This window comes from Anser anser, assembly GCF_964211835.1.
Source record: "Anser anser genome assembly, chromosome: 4".
Taxonomy (NCBI): Eukaryota; Metazoa; Chordata; class Aves; order Anseriformes; family Anatidae; genus Anser; species Anser anser.
In genome coordinates this window covers 30814338-30838357 of record NC_139724.1, presented here as the reverse complement: position 1 = coordinate 30838357, position 24020 = coordinate 30814338, and the positions used below count along the sequence as shown (strand labels likewise).

At 39.1% G+C, this 24020-nt stretch overlaps 2 protein-coding genes across 3 annotated transcripts in view; one reads left to right on the top strand and one right to left on the bottom strand.

Annotated features, from left to right (window-relative positions):
• The window catches only part of ETFDH (electron transfer flavoprotein dehydrogenase), a 19893-nt gene extending 6396 nt beyond the window's left edge, over nucleotides 1-13497 (top strand). Inside the window, exons 7-14 of one of the 2 annotated variants that reach the window (XR_014583026.1) lie at nucleotides 151-297; nucleotides 2072-2212; nucleotides 3638-3781; nucleotides 7819-7987; nucleotides 9746-9928; nucleotides 10254-10475; nucleotides 10775-11080; nucleotides 13059-13497. Coding sequence is in view for 1 of the 2 variants with exons in the window: in XM_083832706.1 (XP_083688832.1) it covers nucleotides 151-297; nucleotides 2072-2212; nucleotides 3638-3781; nucleotides 7819-7987; nucleotides 9746-9928; nucleotides 10254-10475; nucleotides 10775-10938 (1170 nt within the window). In the remaining variant the exon portion in view is untranslated. Of the gene's footprint in view, nucleotides 1-150; nucleotides 298-2071; nucleotides 2213-3637; nucleotides 3782-7818; nucleotides 7988-9745; nucleotides 9929-10253; nucleotides 10476-10774; nucleotides 11582-13058 lie in introns of those variants that run through there. The other variant, XM_083832706.1, reaches the window with a different exon arrangement.
• PPID (peptidylprolyl isomerase D) lies at nucleotides 11719-24020 on the bottom strand. Its single transcript, XM_083832707.1, has 10 exons — nucleotides 23865-24020; nucleotides 22735-22875; nucleotides 22209-22315; nucleotides 20201-20389; nucleotides 19224-19346; nucleotides 17523-17629; nucleotides 14794-14935; nucleotides 12640-12726; nucleotides 12515-12557; nucleotides 11719-11963 (listed from the first exon to the last, which is right to left on the bottom strand). Exons 1-10 carry the CDS (start codon nucleotides 23947-23949, stop codon nucleotides 11875-11877), a joined length of 1113 nt encoding a protein of 370 aa, XP_083688833.1. The 5' UTR covers nucleotides 23950-24020; the 3' UTR covers nucleotides 11719-11874.

Sequence of the window (24020 nt, the reverse complement as noted above, 5' to 3'; positions counted from 1 at the left end):
AGCTGTCTTTTCTGTCTTAGCTTACCATGATTTGTAGGCTCTGGGCAGTGCTACAAAGTAGTGTAAAATCACCTTGTTGCTCTACGTTTTCTTTCTGTGAGTTTGATGGGACACAGTTGTAACTGCTGATGAAATCCTCTACTTTTGCAGCCTACCTTTGAACGAGGCTTGGAACTCCATGCTAAGGTCACAATCTTTGCTGAAGGTTGTCACGGACATCTGGCCAAACAGCTGTACAAAAAATACAACCTCAGGGAGAACTGTCAAGCCCAGAGCTATGGCATTGGATTGAAAGAGGTATCATCTGTAGAATTTTAAGCGTTAAGGAAAATACTGTAAAAATGTAAGGTAGTTTGTTTTCAAGCTACTTTATATAAAGACAATAGAATGATAGATTTTGAGTTACGTTTTCAGACTCTAGAATATTTGCTCTTCTGAAGCTGGTAAGAGAAGACATTTCTGAATGTGTTGACTCTCTTGTTTTGAATGCTATTATTCTTTAATCTGTATTTAGGAGTACCTGTGAATCCACTTCTTAATCTGATTTCAGTTATTCTCATTTGTGAAATTTGTTTTCAGTACTTTTAGTAAACGAGAGGGGGATTCATGCTGCCTAATGTTAGGTAGTTTTAATACCTGAGGAGGAGAAGAAAGGCTTTCTGTGGGTTTTCTGCATGTTCATTAGAGGAAGGGGCTGTCATGCTCTCTGAAACACCTGCTTGAGCTTTACACACACACACCCTGATCCCTTCGCTAGGCTTATAGAATTGAGATAGGGATCAGGTGTATAAAAAGTATTTTGTACTCGGGAAATACTAGTCGTGAAAAAAAAACCTGATTGTCTAGAGTATCTCCAGAGTTTGACTGTAACATACTCTTTCTGATTATTTCTTTAAGCATGTGCTTCCAACTACAAAGCATTCACCAAATTTATTTGGCGATTTTAAAATATTTTCACCAAAATATTTTAGATTTCTGTAGAGAAGAGGCAATTGGTGAATGTTCCTTTGCATGATATAGTTAAAATTTCTAATACCTAAGTTGTAGGTAGAGTACAGTCCCTTTGGTACCAGATGAGACAGGTTTCAATGTGACCGTGTCTGCTTTAGCAAATAGTACAGTGCAATAGGAATGGATCTGTAAAGTGAAATAGTTGGTGCTGATGAGCCGACATCCACGCTATGCACATTTCAGGGTTATTTTTACTTTGGGCTAGCTCTATCTGAGTCCCGAGTACCCTTTTGTGACTGGAATGCTTTAGGCGGGTTTCTGGAGCCAGGCAGAGTTGGGTTTCATGTGAAAGGAATCCAGTCTGTGCCTTCCGTGACTGCTCTGTAATGTGAACCAAAGCGCGCTGAGCGGGAGCAATCCGGAGTCCCGCTCAAAAACGCGCTCCATAATCCAAATAGAAATATTAATGTAGATGTACCCTCTGCGCTTGAGAAGATGTAATAGTGCCTGATGGGTGGAAGGAGATAATTCTACTCCCCCTCCATCCTTAGACTGTGCCAGGCACATCACTCCGTGATGTTTTGTGAATTGAGTGGAAAATTAACCCACCAGTAAAAATAGGAAAAGGCTGTAAGTATGCCATGGGTCACGTGAGTACTGGAAGTTTGTAGGAGAGAGAAGAGAGGACAACTTGTTTGGCAGCAGATACTTAGATCAGCTCTGCTGTATAGTTAAGCCTGATCATGAGAATCTTGTGAGGAAATTGTAATGATTCATATGAAAAAAATGTGTTTTTTAAATAAAAAATGTCAACATAGTTGCATTCATTAGCAAAAACATCTATCAAAGTAGCTCATAAAAAGGATCATGTTGAATGAAAAATTTAGGTGTAATGCTGGAGTCTGCCTTATTTTCTTATGTGTGGCTTGTCAAGGAAAAATGTTGGCAAATTCTTAAATGGTAACCCAAAAAAGTATTTGTACATCATAATCTGGTCTTTAGCTGGATGAGTTCGTGCATTGCTCGTAGCAGTAAGTTCATTTGTCATCAATAGTTTATTTTATTATTGAAATGCCATTGCTTTGCAATATAGAATAATTTCTGGCGATCTTCATTTCAGTTATGGATTATTGATGAAAAGAAGTGGAAACCAGGAAGAGTAGAACATACCGTAGGCTGGCCTTTAGACAGACATACGTATGGAGGATCCTTTCTTTATCACTTAAATGAGGGTGAACCCTTAGTTGCTCTTGGATTTGTGGTAAGTGAAGTTGGTTTTTCTCATGTGTGTGTGTGTTGTTTGGGTCTTCATTTTTGTGTGCATTCTCTTTTCTGTTTTAATGTGAAGATAAAAAACACAAAAATAGCAGACCAAGTTTAGTGCTTTCATAGTCTTATGTGCACTCATTCCCATATAAGGAAAGGTAAATTTGTCATTAATCTGTCTTTTATCTAGCATCTTTTATTAAGAACAAAGTGGAAAACTTACAAATACGTTCTTTTGCAGACCAAACAAATTTTGGTAAAGCCAAAAGCAGGTGATTAACCAAAACTGTGCTCGCAAAATTTTCACAAAATATTCAAAAGTTAGGAAATGTCAAAATCAGTCACTTTTGCAGCTTTAATTCAGTTTCCTTATTTGTGCATCAGCCTATCATGCATATCCAATTTTATGGGAGAAGCATCAAAGTAGGAACACCCTGCATTCCCTATCTTCTGTTCAGATAGGAGAAAAACCACTTGTGTGCACGTACAAGCACTTCTTTTGTCTTTGAACTTTACACCTATGTCAGTCTGAGCTGATTCTTGTAACAGACATCAGAATGTGTCTTGTACATAATTTGAAAATCCGTCATGAACTTCAGCAATGGAAGTAGGTGCAAGCAGCGCTCTAAAAGAACTGAACAGCCAGAGAAATCGAGGTACTGTTTGTTGCTGACTCAGGATATATTTTGATAATTTTTGTGAAATAAAGCTTACAGGAGCCAGAAATTATTCCTTTGGACAAAAGAGAAACACATCTCAGCAACATCTGTCTTTCCAAGAATATGTTAAAGGTGGGAAATGTAGGGTTTATCTTTGGGCAAGTTCTCAAATGAATAAGATAGCCAGTTGGCTGAATGCCCAGGATTTCTAAGTCATTTTTTCCCCCATTTTCTGTTTTTATCTTTGTTCCCTGGTGCTTTATTACAAAGGCTCACCTATTTGGAAATAATTGACTAAGCTAAATAATGTGAACAGGTTAAAATATGTGAGTGCAAGGACATAATAAGTATCTAGAAATAATTGTTTACCTCTCCTTCCAGCTTGTGTAGGGCAAAGAGTTTTTGAAACAAATTTCAAACAAGTTTTCTCACTTACCTACCATTAAATCATGCTTAACTTAATTCCACTGCTTTATTTCAAAGTCATATGGAAGGTGGTTACAATGCAATTAAGGATTTCCATGCTTCAGGTATACGTAGGACGTAGTTTTACGGCAGCAAACTCTCAGACGTGCTTGTACTATACTGTTAATACAATGTAGTTTTGGCAGTAGTTTCTTGAAGTAGAAAGATCTTAAGGTTGATTTAGTATGAAATAGACTGGGGAGTTGATCTGGTAATACATGGTTGTTTTATTTTCTAACTTTTGTTGACATTTCATACTTTATTTTCATTAATGTTGCACTTTTTTATTTTTTAAGGTTGGTTTAGATTATCAAAATCCCTATTTGAATCCGTTTAGGGAGTTCCAGAGGTGGAAGCACCATCCAAGTGTAGAGCCCACTTTGGAGGGTGGAAAAAGGATTGCATATGGTGCCAGAGCACTGAATGAAGGCGGTCTCCAGGTAACATTTTCATGAAGTTTTTTACTTTCAGTTTTCCATAGCCATGTATGTAATACTGCAGATTCAGGTTGCATGCTGTTGGGAAACAACTGAAATATAACAAAGATGAATAAGGCCAGAAGTTTTGCTAAACACAAGGACTTTGTTTTCTTGCTGGAGACACCTGCTGAGATTAGCTAGGCTTAGGTTCTGTAATACCAGGAATCTTCTGACACAGTCACTTTACTTTTTAAATTACATGTGAAGTTTATATTGCAGGCGCACGTGTTCTGCAGCAAAGGTACAGATAATTCTTTGTTTGGCCTGGAAACCTTGGGGGTGGGTAGCACCAGTCATCTGGCTCTTTTGGGGGGGCGGAGGAGGAGGTATTTTCCTAAATGCTTGTGCTTTTGAGTGCTTGACCCTTGAGTCAGTGATGGGGCTGCAGTTACGTACTTTGGCAGCTAAGTCCTCACCTCCTTGAGTACCTTCAGTATTTTTCATGCACAGCTTTGAATTTCTCACTTCTTGGGAGATAAAACACCTTGTTCATTTTGTTCCCTCAGAGAGTCTAAAAGATTACATACACCAAGACTTAAGGTCAGTTGAAAGGGTTGGAATAACTTGCAGGAGAAATAGTCTAAAATACATGTTTAATAGCTCAAGATCTTTCAAGTTTTTAACCTCGTTTGGGAATCTTGAAACACTTGAAATCTTGGGAAAAAAAAAAAAAAAAGCTGTGTGTCCTGGGCTACCACATCCATCTTCTTGATGCTTCTTTTTGGTTTGAAACTTAAAACCAGGCTGAGTTCGTGATCTGTGCAGCCTGTTTGCGGGGCCATTCACCTCTGCTCTCTGACACCTTTGTCTTTCCTTTTTGAATCTCTTCTTTAATATAAATGTGGCCTCATGCAGCTTTTGAAATACAAGTAGGACTTCAGCAGCGAGGTAACTGTCGTGATAGTCTCCTGGAGTTAGGCTTTGCTGCAAGTGTGAATGCCTGGGACTGAGTAATGTGAGTTCATGAGGCAACTTCTGGATTACGCTTGTGATACGCATAAAGTCAGCCTGCTGGTTGATCACCTCGTGCTGTCTGAAGTGGAAGTATGTCGCGTCATGTTCTTTGTATTCAGTTGATGATAACGGCTGTGTTACTGGTTTATCTCGGAAACCACTGTTGGGCCATTGTTAACACAGATAGTATAGAAAGTACCAAGATGTTTTAATTTGGGCATAAGAAGGGCTTCTTTTTCCAGCATGCTGGTTTCTGTATCACAGTCGTTATTGAATTTCTGGCCTGGATTGTGCAGTCAGATTCTGACTTCAATTGCATGTTCCTCCTCATCCTGCTCCCAACACACAGCTGAAAGAACACGGTAGTTTTTAAGTCACAGGCATCATTTGCGCTGTTGTCCAGGTTGTACAGCTCTTGCACATCCGTCTCCTAATCTTTGGACTTCTTTGCCAGGCTTAAAACATGTCACTTACTTTGCACTAATATAAAAGCATGTTGCATGTCTAACTTTTTACTCCCTCTAGTTAGAATTGTCTATTTGATCATGAAGTTACATTTTTAAGTAGATTTTTTATTATATATGATTTCCAATTAAAAAAAAAAAGTCTTGCTGATGAGTCACTTGGGAAGACTTTTTAAAAGAGTAACTCTTCCTCTGCATATGTTGTTTGATAACTGTATCAGTCTGACTCATTTCCATCACTGGAGTACAGGAATATTTTCTTATGTAAGTGGCTCTGTAGCTCTAGTTCTCATTTTGGTGACAGTATTGTATGAAATACATATCTTAGATCAGTGATAATTTTATATTTTTTTTCTATTATCTACAACCTTATGACCATGTTCTTTAGTCTTTAAAATAGCTTTGTGTGAAAGAGAGAGAGAGCAAGCACTTAGATATTTCCCTGTTTTTGTAGCTTTTGGGATATGTGGAGGGAACGGACAGAGTTTAATAGATTACATCTACATAGCTGTTATTTCTTCTATTAAAATTCCAAAATCAAGGACTTGCAAATTCAGAAATTCGCATGCAACCTCTGTTTTGCCTCTGTTTCATCAAATACTTTGAAAACACTTAAGCATTGTGTGGGAAAAAATAAAAGTAGTTGCTGTTGTTGAGCAATGTTTTGTTATGAATATCAAAGAAAAAAAAACTTAGGAAATTAGTCATGTTGATGACCCATGCAAGTGTCAAACATAAGTCTTGCTTTTACAGATCCTCACCCCTGAGCTGAGCTAAGGGAAAGAGAACATCAGGCTCCCTGTTTGCTAGGGGCAGGACTTTGTGAGGAGCACACACCTTGCCTTCTGTCCTCCAAACCAACTGTCCTTGCCTTTTCTCTGGCAAGAGGGTGGTGGCTTCTCCAAGTGCTTGAGGCTGAGCTCAGGATTTCACCGTGTGTCTCGGGGCAGGGAGTGCTTGTGCCACCCCAGCCTGGTGTCTTCCTTCACATGACTGCGGACTGGCTGTGAAACAGCCATGAAGTTCCATACCTCTTGTAACAAGAACTGCTAACAGAACTGGGATGCATGCAGCCCTTTCTGTTACGTGACTAATCTTTAATCTCATTCATACCTCGGCAGTATGCTGGCCTCTATATGCCAGGATTATGCCAAGGATAATAGTGGATGTTCCTTCACCATCTTTTTATATAACTTGAAGAACCAGTCAAGAAGTCTATGATTATATCAGTGCTGCATCATTGCATCCTAGTAGATAGGTCAGAATTACTCTCTTCAGTCACCTGTTTTCAGCCAAAGGTCTTGTGGAAGGAGAAGACTTCCCTCCTACTACCTAATTCCTTTGAAATACTGTCATATAACTGAACTTAAGACTTGTAGTCATGGAAAAGTAAGTTAAAAGTTGTAGTTGTGTTTTTAGCCTAAATTACCTTTCCTACGAACCAAGTTACTGTCTGATTCAACAAATTGCCCAAAGCACAGGGAAAATGTGTGTAGTACAACTCTTTTTTAGTGACTGTTGTATGGATATTCAAAAGTAGGCAGCCCTGCCTGAGTAGTGAACAGATAGCAACTGAACTAACAGAAGAAAACAAATGTTTTTTTTCAAATTATCTTGAAAACCAGGGGATACTTTTTTTTTAAATTTTTATTGAAATAAAACTACTTCTTCAGTGTTGAATTATGTAGCCTATTCCAAAACAAATTGTTTCAAGCAGCTTTAAAAAAAGCAGGATGTTGGATTCACAAGCCCTCATCAGTACAAAGAAAAGACTTTTTGAGGGAGGCTGTGTTTGTAACGTGCCTCCAGCAATTTCAGGCCTGGTAACAGCTTTCTTCAGGGTGCTGTAGTTGGTCTGTGTTTTGAAGCTGCTCTCTGTCTAAAATCCTGACCTCATTGGATGAGGGTGAGAATATCGTGACAGGTGAGCTCTTCCTTAGTTAATCTAGGAGGATAATGTGTGTGAATAAAATACACATGATGTTTGCAGATTACCTGGCTGTCTTGGGTACTTAGGTACACTCTGACTGTATTCAAAGACATTATGCTTCTTGCAGAACAGGAGTAAGAGAATGATTTAGCTCCAAAAATGTATTTGTTGGATGCTGAAAAATGTCTAAAATAAGTGGAATTTGAGGGGAGGAGGGAGGATGCTGTGTGGCTTGACAGAAAAGATTTGTCAAATGGAAAAAAAGGCAGCACCAACTAATTAACTCTGAGATGGGACTGATACAACTTACCATGTTGAAAATGGAAGCACAAACGTCTTTCAAAGAAAGAATTCACTTAAAATTGAAGGAGGAAAATAGTATCAGTGGATGACATTACCACAGTCTTTTTATAGATAAAGCAGTTGGAGGGAGGATATAGGGAAAATGCTGTCTCTTCTCAAACCTAGTACAATGTCTGCATTCTTATTTGTTTACTATGCCAAAATCATTTGATTAAGTAGAATAACTTAAGTCAATGTATATTTAGATCAGGCACATGCAAGTGTAAAGGACACTCTAGTCTCATGCCAGTTTGATTTCCAGCATGTTATATTCACTTAACAAAAAGGAATTTTTTTTTCCTCTTCAGTCCATACCCAAGCTTACCTTCCCAGGTGGATTATTAATTGGTTGCAGTCCTGGACTCATGAATGTTCCTAAGATCAAAGGGACCCACACTGCAATGAAAAGTGGCATGTTGGCTTCAGAAGCCATCTTTAGCCAATTAACGAATGAGAATCTGCAGTCAAAGACAATAGGTAAGGTCACTGCGCTCTCATCTGGAGTTACCTTGTGTTCAGCTGGAGCCACCAACGGTTTAGCTGTAATTAGTTTTCTGATGGAAATGCAAAACATGAAATGAGTGTGGTGGTTTAAAAAGATATATACTGTTTGTTTACTATTTATACTGTAAAATGATTTAAGAAATAAAGTTTTGCTTAGCTATTCTTAAGTATTGATCTTACCGCTAGGACAAAAATAAGCCTCTAATGAGAAAACTAAGCTTGCACTTCCTGTATAAGCAAACAAGAATATATATTCAGTTCCTACTGTTAAAAATTTTAGCTTTATCATTCAAAAAGTCTTACTGAAAGACTGCAGTCAGAAGGCAGAAGATTAAAAGGAGCTGATGACACGTAAGCAGAAGTGTGAGATTTTTCAAATTTACTTTTCACTGTATTGTTGTTAGTAGGATCCTTTTTTCTATCTTTATAGTCTTCTCAGTGTGAGATTGTGTATTTCCTATTATGTGTCATTCAAATGCATTGGGGTAATCATCTGACCCTGACTGCATTGTAGTGTTATATTTAAGCCCTGCTTGTCCCTTTAAATCTGTTAACAAAGGCTGTACAGGGAGATAACGCTGCTAGAATTTCAGCCGCTCTGGAGAACCACTATAGCCAGGTGCCACGTAATTATTTTAGAAATCTCTTCTCTGTAGTGATGGAGTCACCTCTAGTGAGCTCTTCTGCAAGAGAAACATGCAACTGAAGGTGGCACAGAGGTGTGCTGAACAGATAAAGCTCCTAGTTTACTGTAACACGGTAGAGCGATTAGAGCCCTAGAACCTGTCTGAGATAATAAACACTCTATTAGTTTAGTCTGCTGCTCTTCTTTGATTATCAGCAGGTTTTATAAGCCGTTAACAGCTCTGTCAAGACAGATTACAGCCCAGCTACTGCTCTGTGCACAGCTAGGGATTTTTTTCAGACCCTTACGTGAGGCAGAAAATACAGACTGAAGTAGGTTTTTATGTATAGACAAGCCCTTAATGTGTTTTTTTAAAAAATCTAAACCTATATGGTAGTAATGGAGATTGGTGAAGGAGAGGAAACTTTCATTTGAAGAAACTTTTTTTTCTAATTGCTTGGCTTTAACTATATTATATTGCAGGAGATGTGTCTAAGTGTGCAATGTCTGTAGCATTTGTAAAGAAAACCAGAAGTTTAGTAAAACACTGCTTGATAACTTGCTGGTTACAAAGGGAGGAAACGTTGTCTAGCACTGGTGTCCTCCACTGGGCTGTAGCCATAGTTACTGATATCAAAATGCTTGTGGTTGCCGAACTTGTAAAGGAAAAGCTTTTAACTTGACGATTTTAAAATTGAAATCCTGGGTCTTAGACCACAGGTAAACAGTACTGGTCAGATCTTGATTCTGTGAGAGAGGAGAGGAGCTGTTTTCTGGTAGGGGTGCCGTTATAGCCACCTGGTCTGCTACCTTTACTTTTTTGCTGAAGTTTGAAGTATTGCTTCTTGTGGCTTGTTTAAAGAGGTTACAAAGGAGCAGTGGGTAACCTGCTGGCGACTGCTGAACGTGGTTTCTTCAAGAGACTGAAGTATGTAGTTCAGTATACTCTTAGTGTACTATTCTGAAATTCTTAATTTGCTCCCTTCATTGCTAACAATTGTCTTTATTCAGCAGGTTGTTTTGGTTGTTTTTATTGTTTTTATTTATTTATTTCAAGGATAGTCTTTATGTACTGTAGGTATCTAACAAGTAGTGTCCTTCCATAGGACTTGATGTGCAAGAATATGAAGAGAACCTGAAAAAGTCCTGGGTCTGGAAAGAGCTGTATGCAGTTAGAAACATCCGCCCGTCCTGCCACAGCATACTGGGTGTGTATGGAGGAATGATTTACACAGGGATATTTTATTGGCTACTGAGAGGAAAGGAACCATGGACATTAAAACATCCAGGTAACTGCATTATTTCCTGAAAGAAGATACTAAATGTATATGTTCTCAGTCTCTTTTCACAGTCTCTTAATTTAAACTAGACCGTATCTGGTCAAGTGGTGGGGACTTAAACTATAGAAATAAATGATAAAGTGGTGAAGGAGATTTGTAGATGAGGCCATTAAAACACTATTCTACTTAGCATAGATCTTGTCCCATGAAAAGATTTGTCTCATGAAAATGGCTAGCTTCTATGAAGTACTTCATTCCGATGAGGAGGAAAATCAAAATAGCTTGATTAAATTGTAATTCTGCAATGAATCTTATTTATTAAAAATGTATTTAGGACCAGACTTTGCTCAGCTCAAGCCAGCCAAAGATTGTACCCCTATCGAATACCCAAAGCCTGATGGAAAAATCAGTTTTGATCTCCTATCATCTGTGGCTTTAAGTGGTACAAATCACGAACATGACCAGCCCGCTCATTTGACTTTGAAAGATGACAGCGTCCCTGTGAGCAAGAATTTGGCTATATTCGATGGACCGGAACAAAGATTTTGCCCAGCAGGTAGGTAATAGAAATGGAGCATGAGAGAGATTTTACAAGGTGAAAAACTTAAGTATTTCAAGAGGAGTCCACCTGGCCTGCTACTTCAAATATTCTGTCCTAGTTGTCTTCCTAGAAAAGGGCTCAAGTAGAGGTCTTCAAATTTATTACATTACAAATAAATTCATGACAATATAATGGGTGAACATGGAAGAAGGCAGTTGAATGACACTGGTACTATACTTCCCTTGTTATGCTTGGTGACTGTGCATGTGAGAGAAACTAGTCAGAGAAGTCACACGCTCTTGTGCTTTTCCCAGGTGTTTACGAATATGTTCCTCTGGAAACAGGAGAAGGATCAAGACTGCAGATAAATGCTCAGAACTGTGTCCACTGCAAAACGTGTGATATTAAAGACCCAAGTCAGAACATTAACTGGGTAGTGCCTGAAGGAGGAGGAGGACCAGCTTATAACGGGATGTGAAGTGGCTGAGAACTATTCAGTGACTTCTGATCACCAACAGAAAAGTTGGAGTATTTTATGCTGCAGTGACTTGAATGTTAGAGAGTTTTGAGATTAACATGCCATTCTGAAGTTTAGGTATGACCACTGCATTAAATGGAAGGTGGGTGCATTCTGGTTAAACCCTAGCCTTATTTAAATAGAACTTCTTTTCAGGAGTTGGGTGGCAGGAAGAAGAAAGTTCTTCTTAGGACTGACAAATGAACTTTGGACCTTGGATTTATTGCTGAAGTTCAGTGATGACAGGAGCCATATCCAGAATCAAGGGTGTAATGGAAAAGTTTAGTACCTATCCTTAAAAAAAAAAAAGTGTTTGTCTATCGGAAGTGCTTTACTATATGTAGAGTCCTACCTCACAGTAGGGAAAGTACATCAGTCTAGAAAACCGTCACTGTTCTTAAGTGTTACACTTTTTACATAAAACAGATTATTTTTTTTTCCTGATGATGACAGGGAGCCCATCTGTAATACAACTCTAAAGTGGTTTAAAAAAATGGTTTAATATTTGCACCTTCAGGGTATATGTCTGTCAGCACTTTTTATTCCTGACAAGAAATCAGGCCTGCACTAATTAAAAACAAAAATAAAAATAAATCTTAACAAACTGCTTAAATGGCTTTGGTGTTAAAACCAGACTTTTTAGGAGGCCCTAAGTATTAAGCAGCAAAAACACAACCCCTACTGCGAGCAACATACCTGAATCACAAAACAAGTTCTTACACCTTAAAAGAAGAAAAACACTTCACCTTTGAACAATGTCTTTATTATTAGACCTTTAAGTTGTAAACACCAAGAAGTGCAGTACAGGGCAAATGAAAGAGGGAACAGTTGCTTCCAGCTCCATTTTGTCTTTTACAAGAGTTAGTGCATAGAATTAAAAGCTTAACAATAAAAATATCAAGCGAACATTTTAGCATAAGCTGCCTTCTCTTTCTCCTTTTGGGCTTTTATCTTCTGCTTGATTTTGAGTGTTTCTGTCTGGATAGCTGTTTAAAAAGAAAATCCATGATACAGTGTCTTTAGGTTACGTTAGGTTTCCTAATATGTCAAGAGCAGGTCTCACTGCTGCAAATTACCCATATTATTTTGTACACTAAACTGCATTTGATCTTCTGCTAGGTCAGATACCAGCAGCAAAAAGGCTTTCCCTTTGATTTACCTGGAAGGTGACCATGTAGGGGAGGATGTAGGAAGCATAGTATTGGTGTCCACTCAGAATTTATGATCTAAAATTTATGATCTAGAATTTATGATCTGTTAGGTACTGGTAAGACCAGAAAATTAGTATGACCACTTAGAGCATAGCTGTAAAACTACACCTACATAAGCAGTTGCCCAGGGTACCAGACACATCAATGCTGTATAAAAACAGGTGTTCCATGTCAGTGGGCTCTGTGCTCAATAAATCAGCTTCTAAGTTTCAACTGTTATTAGAAGCCACCATTTTAGGCATCACATTGGTATGATTTCTTATGTAAGTATTACCCTGGTTACATTCTTAAAGTATAGGATCTGTAGAGAAACAGCTTTATTTTACCTTTGTCTTCAGGGGCTATTTCATGAGCCTTCTTAAGATCAGCCTTAAATAAAAACAAATATAAATGAACGTTCTGATGAAATATTTAGATATACCAAAAATAATGTAAATAGTCTAATCATTACCAGTGCCTGATCGAGATCTTTTATTCCCTGCCATCCTTGAGCCCGTCTGTAGAGAGCTTTAGTATTTGCTGGATCTATTTTAAGAGCCTGTAAATTTAATAAAATTGTCACATTAACATTTAGTATACTTCACAGCCTCCCATCTCTGCAAATGGCAGTTCCCACCAGCAGACAATCTCCCTATTTGATTTGAGGGTGAGCTGTCAAAACATTAACTGCAAAAAGGGATGCTATAATGGAGCACACTGAATGGCTATCTGATCGCTTTCAGTACTGCTGCACCACAAGTGGGCTTCTGTCAAGGGCCAGCATACATTACGATGAAATGGAACCTGTGCTGATCAATACAGCTGTCAAAGCAAAGCTGCTGCTGCAGCTCAGGTTATCCTAACCTTGATGCTCACTGTTCTGTATTGCAGCTCCTCCCTTCGCACCAAGAAAACCCTCTACAGCAGCATCATAAAAAAAAAAAAGTCAATTTTCTGTAAAGCTTTTTTCACTGCAGAATAGAAGGATGCAAGCACTCCATCTTGTGATTCAGGAACCTTGTCATGTTTCAGGTATCATCCCTTTTCTGACACGAATGGTTTCGCTAATGTGTACGTTCCAGCTCTAATATGACAATACCAAAATAGGAAATACGTGACCAGGTAAAGAGATTGTTCCACTAGTCAAGTCACTCACTAATTATTTTTTTCAAACTACCTCCATTAATTTGGATAGCTCCATTCTCTTCAGGAGCTTTTTCTTGCCTGTGAAAATCCCATTGTTTTTTTCTTACTGCAAAGATAGAACTATATTATACTTCTTTTTTTTTCAATTTTTAGAAATAAAAAGTTGTTCAATGATTAGAGGAAATCTGTGTGACTGTGGGGCTTTGTTAGTTTCATTCATTAACTTTAACTCATTAATTAGGAATTCTAGATGCTAGAAGCTGCATCTAGATTTTTTAAAAACACCTCAGTATTGGCTGTTCGTATAAAGTATTGCTCTGAGAGCTCGTCTTGATCTATCTGCTATAAGGCCTTGAACCTCTTCTCTGTCAAGAGTTAAAAACTTAGGTGCCTGTACCAGGTGCACATAGCATTCCTCGTTTCCAGCTGGACCAAGTGTGCTTACAGCTATTTTAACACAAGGCTTGTTTGAACAGGTTCAGCTCTCTGTAACTTCTTATTTACACCAAACAATGCATGTATTACAGACTGGTAATTAAAAAAAAAAAAAACTTTTGGCCTTAGGAAATCATCACTGAAACTGTATAGTTCCTCATCAACAATTACTTGAACTCTACTAGTTAGTCTTAGAAACTGGTCTTAGAGACTGGTGGTCTAATTAAAACACTGATACACAGTTTAACACTTGCTATGATATCTAAGCTAAATGCGTTACAGATGGCTACTACAGTTAGGGACTTGCTTTGATCGAACAATTCTATAATCTTAAAAAAAAAAGTTTTTCCACAATTGCAAGTATTAGGATTATCAATTTCTGTGACATTTAAACGCTGTTTCAGTCGATCATTTTCTAGAGGACAGATGCCATGTTACACTTTTTTACCCCTCCATTTGTCCGTCTGAGGACATGGGTTTATGAATGTTCAGTGCAGAACACCACCAGCAGCCTAGAAAGCAAGCCAGCTCTTCACAGATCCCTCACATGCAGATCAGTTGCATTTGTTTCCTTCCTTTTTTTCCCCTTCACCAGTTTCCTTTCACCACTACCCTACCTGAAAGGGATTTAATTGGAAAATTCATTTCAGTGAATGAAATTCAGGCCCATCAGATCTGAAAACAAGTAAAATGTTTTGCTTGTATTAGTCTTTAAGTCTTCCAGGAAAAAAAATACTCTTCTTTCACTGAAGACTCTCTGTAATTTAAACATTAGCTCTGTTCTTAGGAAACAGAACTGACAATCCCAGTATGTATTTTTTCTGACAATAAGCAACAGAAGTTTTGCTTTTAAATTCCTTTTCAATTTTAAAATCATTTCAAAAAGCCACATACCAGAAGGTTTGTGGTAACTTCACAACCTGCCTTCTACTTCATACTTTCAAACCTTGAACTTGTCGGAAGAACTTTAAAAAAGCTTTGCAGTTTCAGTCTCCATTCTCGACATAGGCCAACTGCTAATCAAATTACTTAACACTAAATTTACCTCCGAACAACTGTCAATGGCTCCCTGCCAGTCGGACAGTTTTAGCTTACAGGCACCGATGTTTAAAACACAAGTCAGCCCAATGGTCTTCAGCTTTGGCTTGTCAGCCTCTTCTGCCACCGTTTCAGAAGCTTCTACATACCTGGAGAAAAACAGGTTTACAAAGAGCGTGCGTTAGTGTTGCAAATTCTGTTTTCTTCTGCCCTGAGCTATCTTTCCACAGGTAAGTGCAAGCTGGCATTTGTAATGCAGTGTCAATTCCACTATTACAAGTATTTATTTGTATTTGTGTATTTAAGAAGATGAATCAGTGAATGTTTTCCTGTAGCTCAGTAAGTATTAGACCAAAAGAGGAAAATACTGCTATCCCTTTACTGTACTGACGGCATCTTTTATTCTTAGACAAATGCACTATCCTAGATGGCGTTAAACCCATTAGAATTTATCTCAGTGCTTATTCCCAACAAACATAATGCTCATCTGTGGCAAAAAGCAATGCCACTATAGCACCTTCCACATTCATAGGAAGCTTCATCTCTTCTTCAGTAAGATTTTAGTTAATTTAGGCATTTATGGTGAAAAGCTAAAGCTAACTTTCCTTTGTAGAGGCAAGAATGTTATTAGCGTTAACTCCACCTGCTTTCCAGTGACGACTCTGAGGTGCGTTTTCCTGAATTTCAAAACTGACCCTGGTTCAGGACCAAGGCCTATTATTTACTGCATCGCTGCCTCACAGGTAAACTGACAGACAAATTGTATCTCATTCTTCTTAATTTACACTGTGTTAATGCTGGCAGCTTTTCATCTCAAGTAGCAAAGGCCTGTTGTGGATCTAAAAGTTCTGTCTCTTTTAAGGGCGTGCTTACAGAACTTCTATTGTTTTAATTTAAAAAAAATCAAATTTACCAAAATTGTGTTTGCGTACACTCACATTTTAAGCATGCCATGATTAATGCAGTTTTCACAGATTGGTGCTTATGGAGTTTTAATTTTTCATCCCTATCTTTTGAGCGTTGGATGGTTTGTACACAATCTTGGAGTACAGAAATAAGCAATACTTAAAATGTAAGTAAGACATAATCCCAGTGATTTGTCCGCTTGCTGGGCATCATGCAAGAAATAAGAACCAGAAGAGAGAAAAAAGGGTAAGGTAAGAAGCTAAGGAAAATAATACGTAGTGAGTTATGTTCAAAACAAATAGAATGCACCTATGGTATTTATAAATCACAACAAAACATGACAGACTTCAACCATTCTGGAAACAAAATCAGAGCTTCCAAGCCAAAGAAATCTGTAAGATGAATATGAGCAGAGACAAGGGAAAGTAACACATTTTGGACAAGAAAGTATAAATTCTGACGTGAAAAATAACTGGTTAAGCAGCAATAAGATAAGAAGAACTGAAGGTTATAATAGAATATAAGCATTAAAGAATGCACAATGCAACGCTGATTTAAAAAAAACAAGTAAAACCACCAGATGGTTTGTTTGCTAGGCGAGTTGTACAGAAGACATGGGTGATGCCCCCGATAAGAGCTACTCCTGTCAGTTCCCAAGAAGTGCCAACCAAAATACTCCATCCTACATAAAGTATTAGACTTCAGGGAGAACAGTAGGGCATGTCCATTCAAGTATGAAAATATGACCCATAAAGAAGAGCTGGAACAATCAGATTTGTCTACTTTAGAAAAGCTACTCTCCCTTCCATCCACTAGGACAAACAATGAGTATCAACGAGAAGCTGTCTGCACAAACTGGAAGAGCCTTCATTGGCTCATCAGCTTAAGAGTGAGCAAGACAGCTAATTGTGAGGGATGGCAAAATTTTATACCTGATACTTGGTTAGTTACTTAAAGATCTATTCCAGCCTTTCTTCTGTATGATTTCTCAAGGGCTTACATATCAATCCTATTTATTTCAGGTTTTAAGTTGTACTATGAAAGGATTTTTGAAGGCGGAGAGGTTGCATCTTGGGTTAATTATCTGTATGGATTAATTTTTATGCTTTAGAAAGACATCATTTGTTTGAAACTTAATTGGTTAAAACACAGCTGAAGCATTAAATATGCCTGAATGTTTTTTCTTTCCTTACTGTCACTGCTCATTAACCAGTGATCGTAAGGAAGGTAGGAAAAAAGGTCAGTATAACTTTTTAAAAAAGTTAACAGGAGAACCACATACACATAAAGTAAAAATCGTGAAAGAAGAAAGGAGCAGTATGGAAACAAAGATCGTGATTTTAAAGGCAAGTCTGAATTATACATGGAGACAGGACAATGGCACAATGCCTCAAAACAAAAAATAATAATGAATTAATAAGCATCACATTTGGGGGTGCTCTCTCTTGAGCCTACCCATCTCCTAAAGCTACTGCTTATTCGAAATCTGACAAGTATCTCCCTCCCTTCCTCTCCAAATACACAGTATCCTATTGTGCTTTTCTTCCCAATTATGCACCAGCACAGCAGCAGCATTAATAGAGGAGCTTTTATTCAATTCAAAACAATACTTCTTGCCTATAGCTCTTAGTCTAGCAGTAAGTAGAAGACCTACTTGTATTGGTAGCTAAAGAACAACCAGCTGTTTTCTAGACTCTGAAAGCTATTTTTTAAAACAGAAAAAAAAAGAAAAACACAGCAACAGGCATTTTTAAAATGCATGTATAATTGCTTGATATCAGAATTAATTTGGATTACAGGAACTACCTCATTTAATGATGATAGCCTTACCGTAAACTTTTACTATACTTTTTAGCTGCCATTGCCCAATTTTGCGATTTGAAGAAAGTATTTCCTATATTCTTTATGTCTTCTGCTATGGCCACAATCTTGTCAACCTAATGAATAGATGGAAAATATAAGGTATAAATTTACTTATGAGAGAAGTCTTGGTTTACTTTGTATTTAACAGTAGGATCCCATGTCCATCTTCTTTCAAAGATCTCAGAAGTACTGCAATTTTAGATAAATACTAACTTCAAACCACTTCTGTAATATTCTATACTTTAAGTAATGCAATAGTCTGAAAGATGAAATTACTAATGGGTTTTCTACCGCGTTAAGAGTAAGAAAACACCAGAGACAACACAGCAGCACAATTCTTTCCCCTCAACGCTGCTACCCACACAGAAAGCTATAAATAAAGATGTTGACCATTATTCACGGAAAGGAAGGCATGCTAACAATGAAAGTATTCAACCAATACTGCCTTATTTACAGGAATATTTCATCTTCTGCTTCTCAAAATGGTACTAGAGTCACCTGAGATCTGCACGTTCTCAACAAAAGTCATAGCAACACACATCTTTCTCTCAAAATACTTCCAACATCAATGGAAGAAGAAAAAGAAAACTGCCAGCGTGCATCAAATCCATCACTTCTATTTCCAGAATGGCATATACTTCAAGTGTTAAGTTACTTTTCCAGTGGCAAGAAACAGTTTATAGTTACTGCTGTCTGTACCACAGTTGCCTTCAGATCTGTCAAATGTATATATTGCCATTTTTAAGACTATCGGTTTACACTTCTACCCAATTAGAATTAATATCCTTGAAAAAACTGATCATCGCAGCAGAAGATGAATGTCACCACGGTTTCTGCGGTTAGTTTGTATAAACATGTTTAAGGGAGGCAGGCATCTGCCAAGCTCAGATCTAGACCACAGCAAATGCCATCCAAAACCTCTTTCACCGTATCAATAGCCAGATACAAGGAGTTTCTGGTTTCTAGCTGTAAGGTTTTTGTTTCTTACCATTCTCTCCATTTCTAATTCTGTATTTGGAATCTACACATACATCGTGGCCCCCTTTTTATTCCCCTCTCACAGTGTTTGATTTCCACAGCTTATCTATTTCACTATCAGGATAAAGTAAGAAGCTGCATAAGAGCTGCTTTCGCCAGCCTGCTCCCTAACTCTCGGCAACCAGTCTTCCTTCAGTTTGAACGACCTGAAAAGCAAACAGCTACTGGGAACTGAGAGCATCTAGCACGGATATACTAAAAATATTGTAAAAGTTTTATCCTTTATTATTTTTAGTAAGTGAGGCAATTTTTAAAGGATGAATTATGTTAAAGGTTGTACAGAAAAAGTGCGCATGTACAATACTAAGTTAATCATCTCTGGGATGGAGTTCTCATAATTACACTGTCACTACAGCACAAGCAAAAAATGAGTAAAAAGAAATGGACAGGAAAAAAACTATTGTGGTTTTAGTTATTAGGAAAAAATCAGTTGTAATTAGCAATGAAAAAAAAAAGATTGCAGTCTCCTCCCCCAACATTCACTTTCTTAAAACTAAACATTACCACTTAATCTACATTGATTTAAAAAAAAAAAAAAACGCTCAGTGAACATCGCAGATGCCATGTAACTCAGATTGCTTACAAGTGTTGCATTCTGTAAAATAAGTACCTTAAAAGAAAACTACTTACATCTTTTAAGTCTATATCTGAGTCTTCAGGAAAATCTGGATGAGCATCTCCAGAACCATCCTGGGGAACAATTCCCCAGTCATCTCCTTCCTTTAGCTCTCCACATTCTGCAATGACGCACAACTGAAAAATAAATAGCAGGTTTGCTTATTAAGACAACTTTGAGGGGGGAAAAAAAGCCACAACTTCTATAGACTCTTTAAAACTCAGTAGAAATGCTTTTTCATGTGTTGTTTGGGTGCGTTGATTTCAGAAGCCCATCATGTAATTAGCCTATCCTCATCAAAAGGCTTTTATCACAGAAAGCACTGCCTTTGGGAAGCAGCCTTCCACCAACACCATACCCACGCTCTACAGGGGGGCTGGAAGAGGAGCTGGCAGCATGCTGAGCTTCAGCAAAACACAAGCCATTGAAATTTCAGTACTTTAGAGACAACGGATCTTTCTCAAACTGCCAAGTCTTTTCACGTTACAGAGGTCTTCGTTTCTGAAGCAAGCAAAAACTGGCATGACCTACAACAACAGCTTATCCAGAAATAAAACTATTTCTGACATAACATTCATAACAATGACTTATCAGGTAGGTAGGGTTTTGAATTCCACCTTCTAATTCCACCTCACTGAATTTTCTAAAACACTTCAAAATGTGTAACCGTTTTAATAGGTTTCAACCACAAAATAACCGTTTTCCCTTCCCAGTACTTTCACAAGACATGTTATGTTTCAGATTCAAGAAATCAGACATCCTCTAATATTTAACTAGGTACCATTGACAAGACTACAATAGGAGAATGAGAGGTAATGTTTCAATATTTTCCCCAAAGCAACCTGTTAAAAACAGGGCCTTTTATTGCTTTGGAAAAAAAAATATTTAATCCTCCTCAAAAAAATAAAGGTCAAATCAATTTGGTGACTGCATAAAATTTCATATACGAGAAGAAAAGCCACCACCCCTAGGTGCCATGAGTTTTGCTTACCTTAGCAGGATTTTCTCCATTTACTTCGACGTTTTCTAATATTTTAACGACACCCATTCCTTTGATCACTTGGCCGAACACCACATGTTTCCCGTCCAGGTGAGAAGTAGGCACCGTGGTAATGAAGAACTGGGAGCCGTTAGTGCCAGGTCCTGCATTTGCCATGCTCAGCAGCCCCGGTTTGTCGTGCTGCACATCAAATCGCAACCAACATAATCAAGATCTGTTATAACATCATATAAAGAACCCAGTGTCCTAGCAAGCAGAGCCACATGTGCGACTTGGCACTCTGAACATTTCCTGTCCGCTTCTTCTACAATCAATCCACTCTGCGATGGTCAGCTACTGAGTTGGGACAGATCACCTGAGAAATAGGTACGTTTTCACCTTTTTTTTTTTTTCTTTTTAATTACAACTAACGCTAGACAGCACTGGTCTGTAAACAGAGAGCCAAGGAACAGTAAGCTCTGGCATTGCCTTACACATGCACGTGTTGTCTGTAAACATTCAGAAGAGAAGCCACAAAGTTAGAGCCAGAAGTCTGGTGGCTCTGATCTTCAGAACATTTACATGCAACTCCATTTTGCTTGGGACCAAGTCTCGGCAGCAGTCCCATGAAGTGAGTCATATTTATCAACAAAACTCCCGATAACTCAGGTGCATTTTCTTGCCATGAAATGGTTTTGAAAAACGTTTCAGATGAAGTATTTCTCCCATGATGTTTCTGCTTGTCATTTGGTAAGCTTACAAAACAAGTAAAAAAGTCTGGAAAAATCAGACTGAGAAATTCAAGGCTTGCAAAATTGGCATGGAAACAACGCTGCTTGGGGACTGAGTAAATTGGGTGTTTCACAATTGTACAGCCATTAGCTGGAGAAGTGACACCAAAAAAGTGGACTGGGAGTGACCTGACGTGATAAGCTGACCACTGGCAAAGTCTTGCCATTTATTCCAATTTACAGGTAACCATATAAACACCGACAGAACAAACGAGGACCTGCTGTACAGTATGGTAAAAGGCAGTTTTCTTCCCTTTCTGTCTGGAATACCCCTTTTATATAAAGGTAGAACTAAAACTTCTTCTAAAAATGATTTAAAAATATAGAAGACAAACATTTCTTCTTCAGAAGAAATGAAGAAAAAGAAGTCAGTCTTATGTCAAAAGACAGACCCCTGCAGCCATCAACCAAATTGGATTTTGATATCAAAGAGAAGCCTGAAGAATGGCAATGGGCATTTTGAAGTTAATGCCAATTCCCCAAGAAACAAGGAAAGGTACAGGACAGATCCTGACACAAGCAGTGTTCAAGAATTGTACCTGTTAATTGTACCTGTTTGAATGTGTAAGGCACATGCAGCTACAGTCTCCCTGGTATCACTAGACATTGATTTTGGGGACAAAGATGGCTTTTTAATTTCCTACTCTCACAGTGTAGCTCCTTCCTGCCATCCTGCAGCAGGGTGAACAAACTTGCTACACTATAAAATACATGAAATAGCTCATTTAAAAGATACATTTTTTAATGTATAGAATGGATCCATGAACAGTTGCATTGGTGCTATAATTAGTGTGCTCTGATACAGGAGTGGGAATAAATAATGGGGGGTAGGAGTTTCTGAAGTTAGCTCTGCCATCAAAGCCAACATCTCTTAAAACAACATCCTCAAATCCAGACCTGTACATACTCAAATCCCATTTGTCACTCTTTTACAATAGTATCCCTACCTCCTTCAATGGAACAGAAATACTGTTTCAAATTAATTTCTGATGGTGCAATTAAAAAAAAATGTAGACTATGGTTGCCCTTTCTTAATAAGGTGGATGCTTTCTTCTGTACTCAATAAAGACTCTAAGGACAAACTAGTAGGGGGATTTTTTGCTGCATTCATTCCACTGCTTAAAAATACATTAACAGTGGACTAAAGAGCACTAGTGCTGAACTTGAAGAAAACTAAAATTCACTGAAAATTCAAAAACTGGATGCAATTACTATTTTTAATATATTACCTTATAATGAAAGTTTTCATCTTCAAATTTTTCACCATAAATACTTTCTCCACCAGTGCCATTTTGATTTGAGAAATCTCCACCCTGGACCATGAACTGCTTAATAACTGTAAAAGAAAATAATTACAAAATATAGCAGCAAGGCAGGAAAGGCACTGCAGACCAAACAATTCAGAGATGACGAGCAATCCCAGTCATCAGCACTGCGCCTAAATAAAATGCAAACCACATTTTAGTTATCCTCACCCACACATTCCTTTTCTATTCAGTGAACGTTATTTGAAATTTGATTCTTTACCTGAAAACCACTTCAACCTATTTACAACTCACATTAAATTAGTTTTGCTAATTTACTGATGAATTTATAATGCAAATTTATTGACAATGCACGGCAGACAATATCTAGAGATTAGGAGAATCAAAAAGTCAAAAACTTAGTTTCAGTCATTATTTCTTCAACAAATGCTCCACAATAACATTTACCATTATTTCAAATATTGATAATGAAGGATTTCACAGGACTTACTTCTATGGAAAGGGCATCCTTTATAATGGAGAGGTTTTCCAGTTGTGGGCCCTGTTCCTTTCTCTCCCGTACATAACGCACGGAAGTTTTCGGCAGTTTTAGGTACAATGTCAGCAAATAATTCAAAGACAATGCGTCCAACTGAAATGACAGAAAATGAGAAAATGTTAAGTCCTGGCCTTGGCACAGTGATTTATCGAGCATTACAGGGCAAAGGAAGTCAATGTTTCAGATTTTTTGATCAAAAAGTTTATGTCAAGCATGTAAACCAACCTTACTCCTCATTCCCTTACGCTCCCATTTTACTAAAATGGAGTAATGCTGAACTTGCAGGCGAATAATGGCTCTGTACAGTTACAGGTGCTACTAAGCAGTCCTTACACCTAAAAACGTACAGGAAGCGAAACCTGGAAAGATCACACACCCTACAAGAGTGGACAGATGGATTTTGTGTCGCTCTGTCACCTTGTCACAAGCTGGCTCCTTACGGTGCTGTCCCCCCTTGGTGCCGCCATCAGAGAGGATGCTCCCCTCTTCTCCTCAGCCTAACAGCCTCACTCTCCCGGACGCTGAGTGTAACTATACTAACTCTAATTAACGCGGGAATGAAATCAGATGGCTGGAAGTCAGTACAAAGCAGACCACCTCATCCTCCTCATTCTTCCGAACAGCCGCACGGCGCTCTGGAGGCAGCACCGCGCCAACGTGGGCTCTGCCAACCCACGCCTCCAGGCACTGCCCCGCCGCCCTTCCCCGTCATTTTTTATCCCAGCTCCGCCCCCGTGCCCACACCTTCCAACACCCCCGGCGACACCGCCACCGCCACCCGCGGCCGCCGCCAGCCCGGGGCGCCTGGGGCCCGGCGGGGAGCAAATGGCGGCCCCAGGGCCGTGCGGGGCCGCAGCTGCCCGTTGCGCCGTGTGGGGCGGCTCTGCCCGGCCGCGGGGCTCCGCGGGGCCGCGTCCCCCCCCTCCCTCTGACAGCGGCGGAGCTCCGCGCCCGGCGAAAGCAGGGCGAGAAGCGGCGCGCAGGGCCCGCGGGGGCCATGTTGCCGCCGTGCCCCCCCCGCTCCCTCCCCGTCCACATCGCCCCGGCCCACACCGCCCCGCAGGCCGAAGCCCCGGCCCCACCTCGCTCGTCCCCGATGTCCACATCGAAGAAGGCGCGGGGGTTGCGGGGGTTGCCGGGCCGGGCGCTGGGGGACGGGTGCGACATGCCGCCGCTGCCCGCGCCGCCTCCCTCCCTCCCTCCCTGCGCCCGCTCCGCCCACGGGAGGCGGTGCGGCC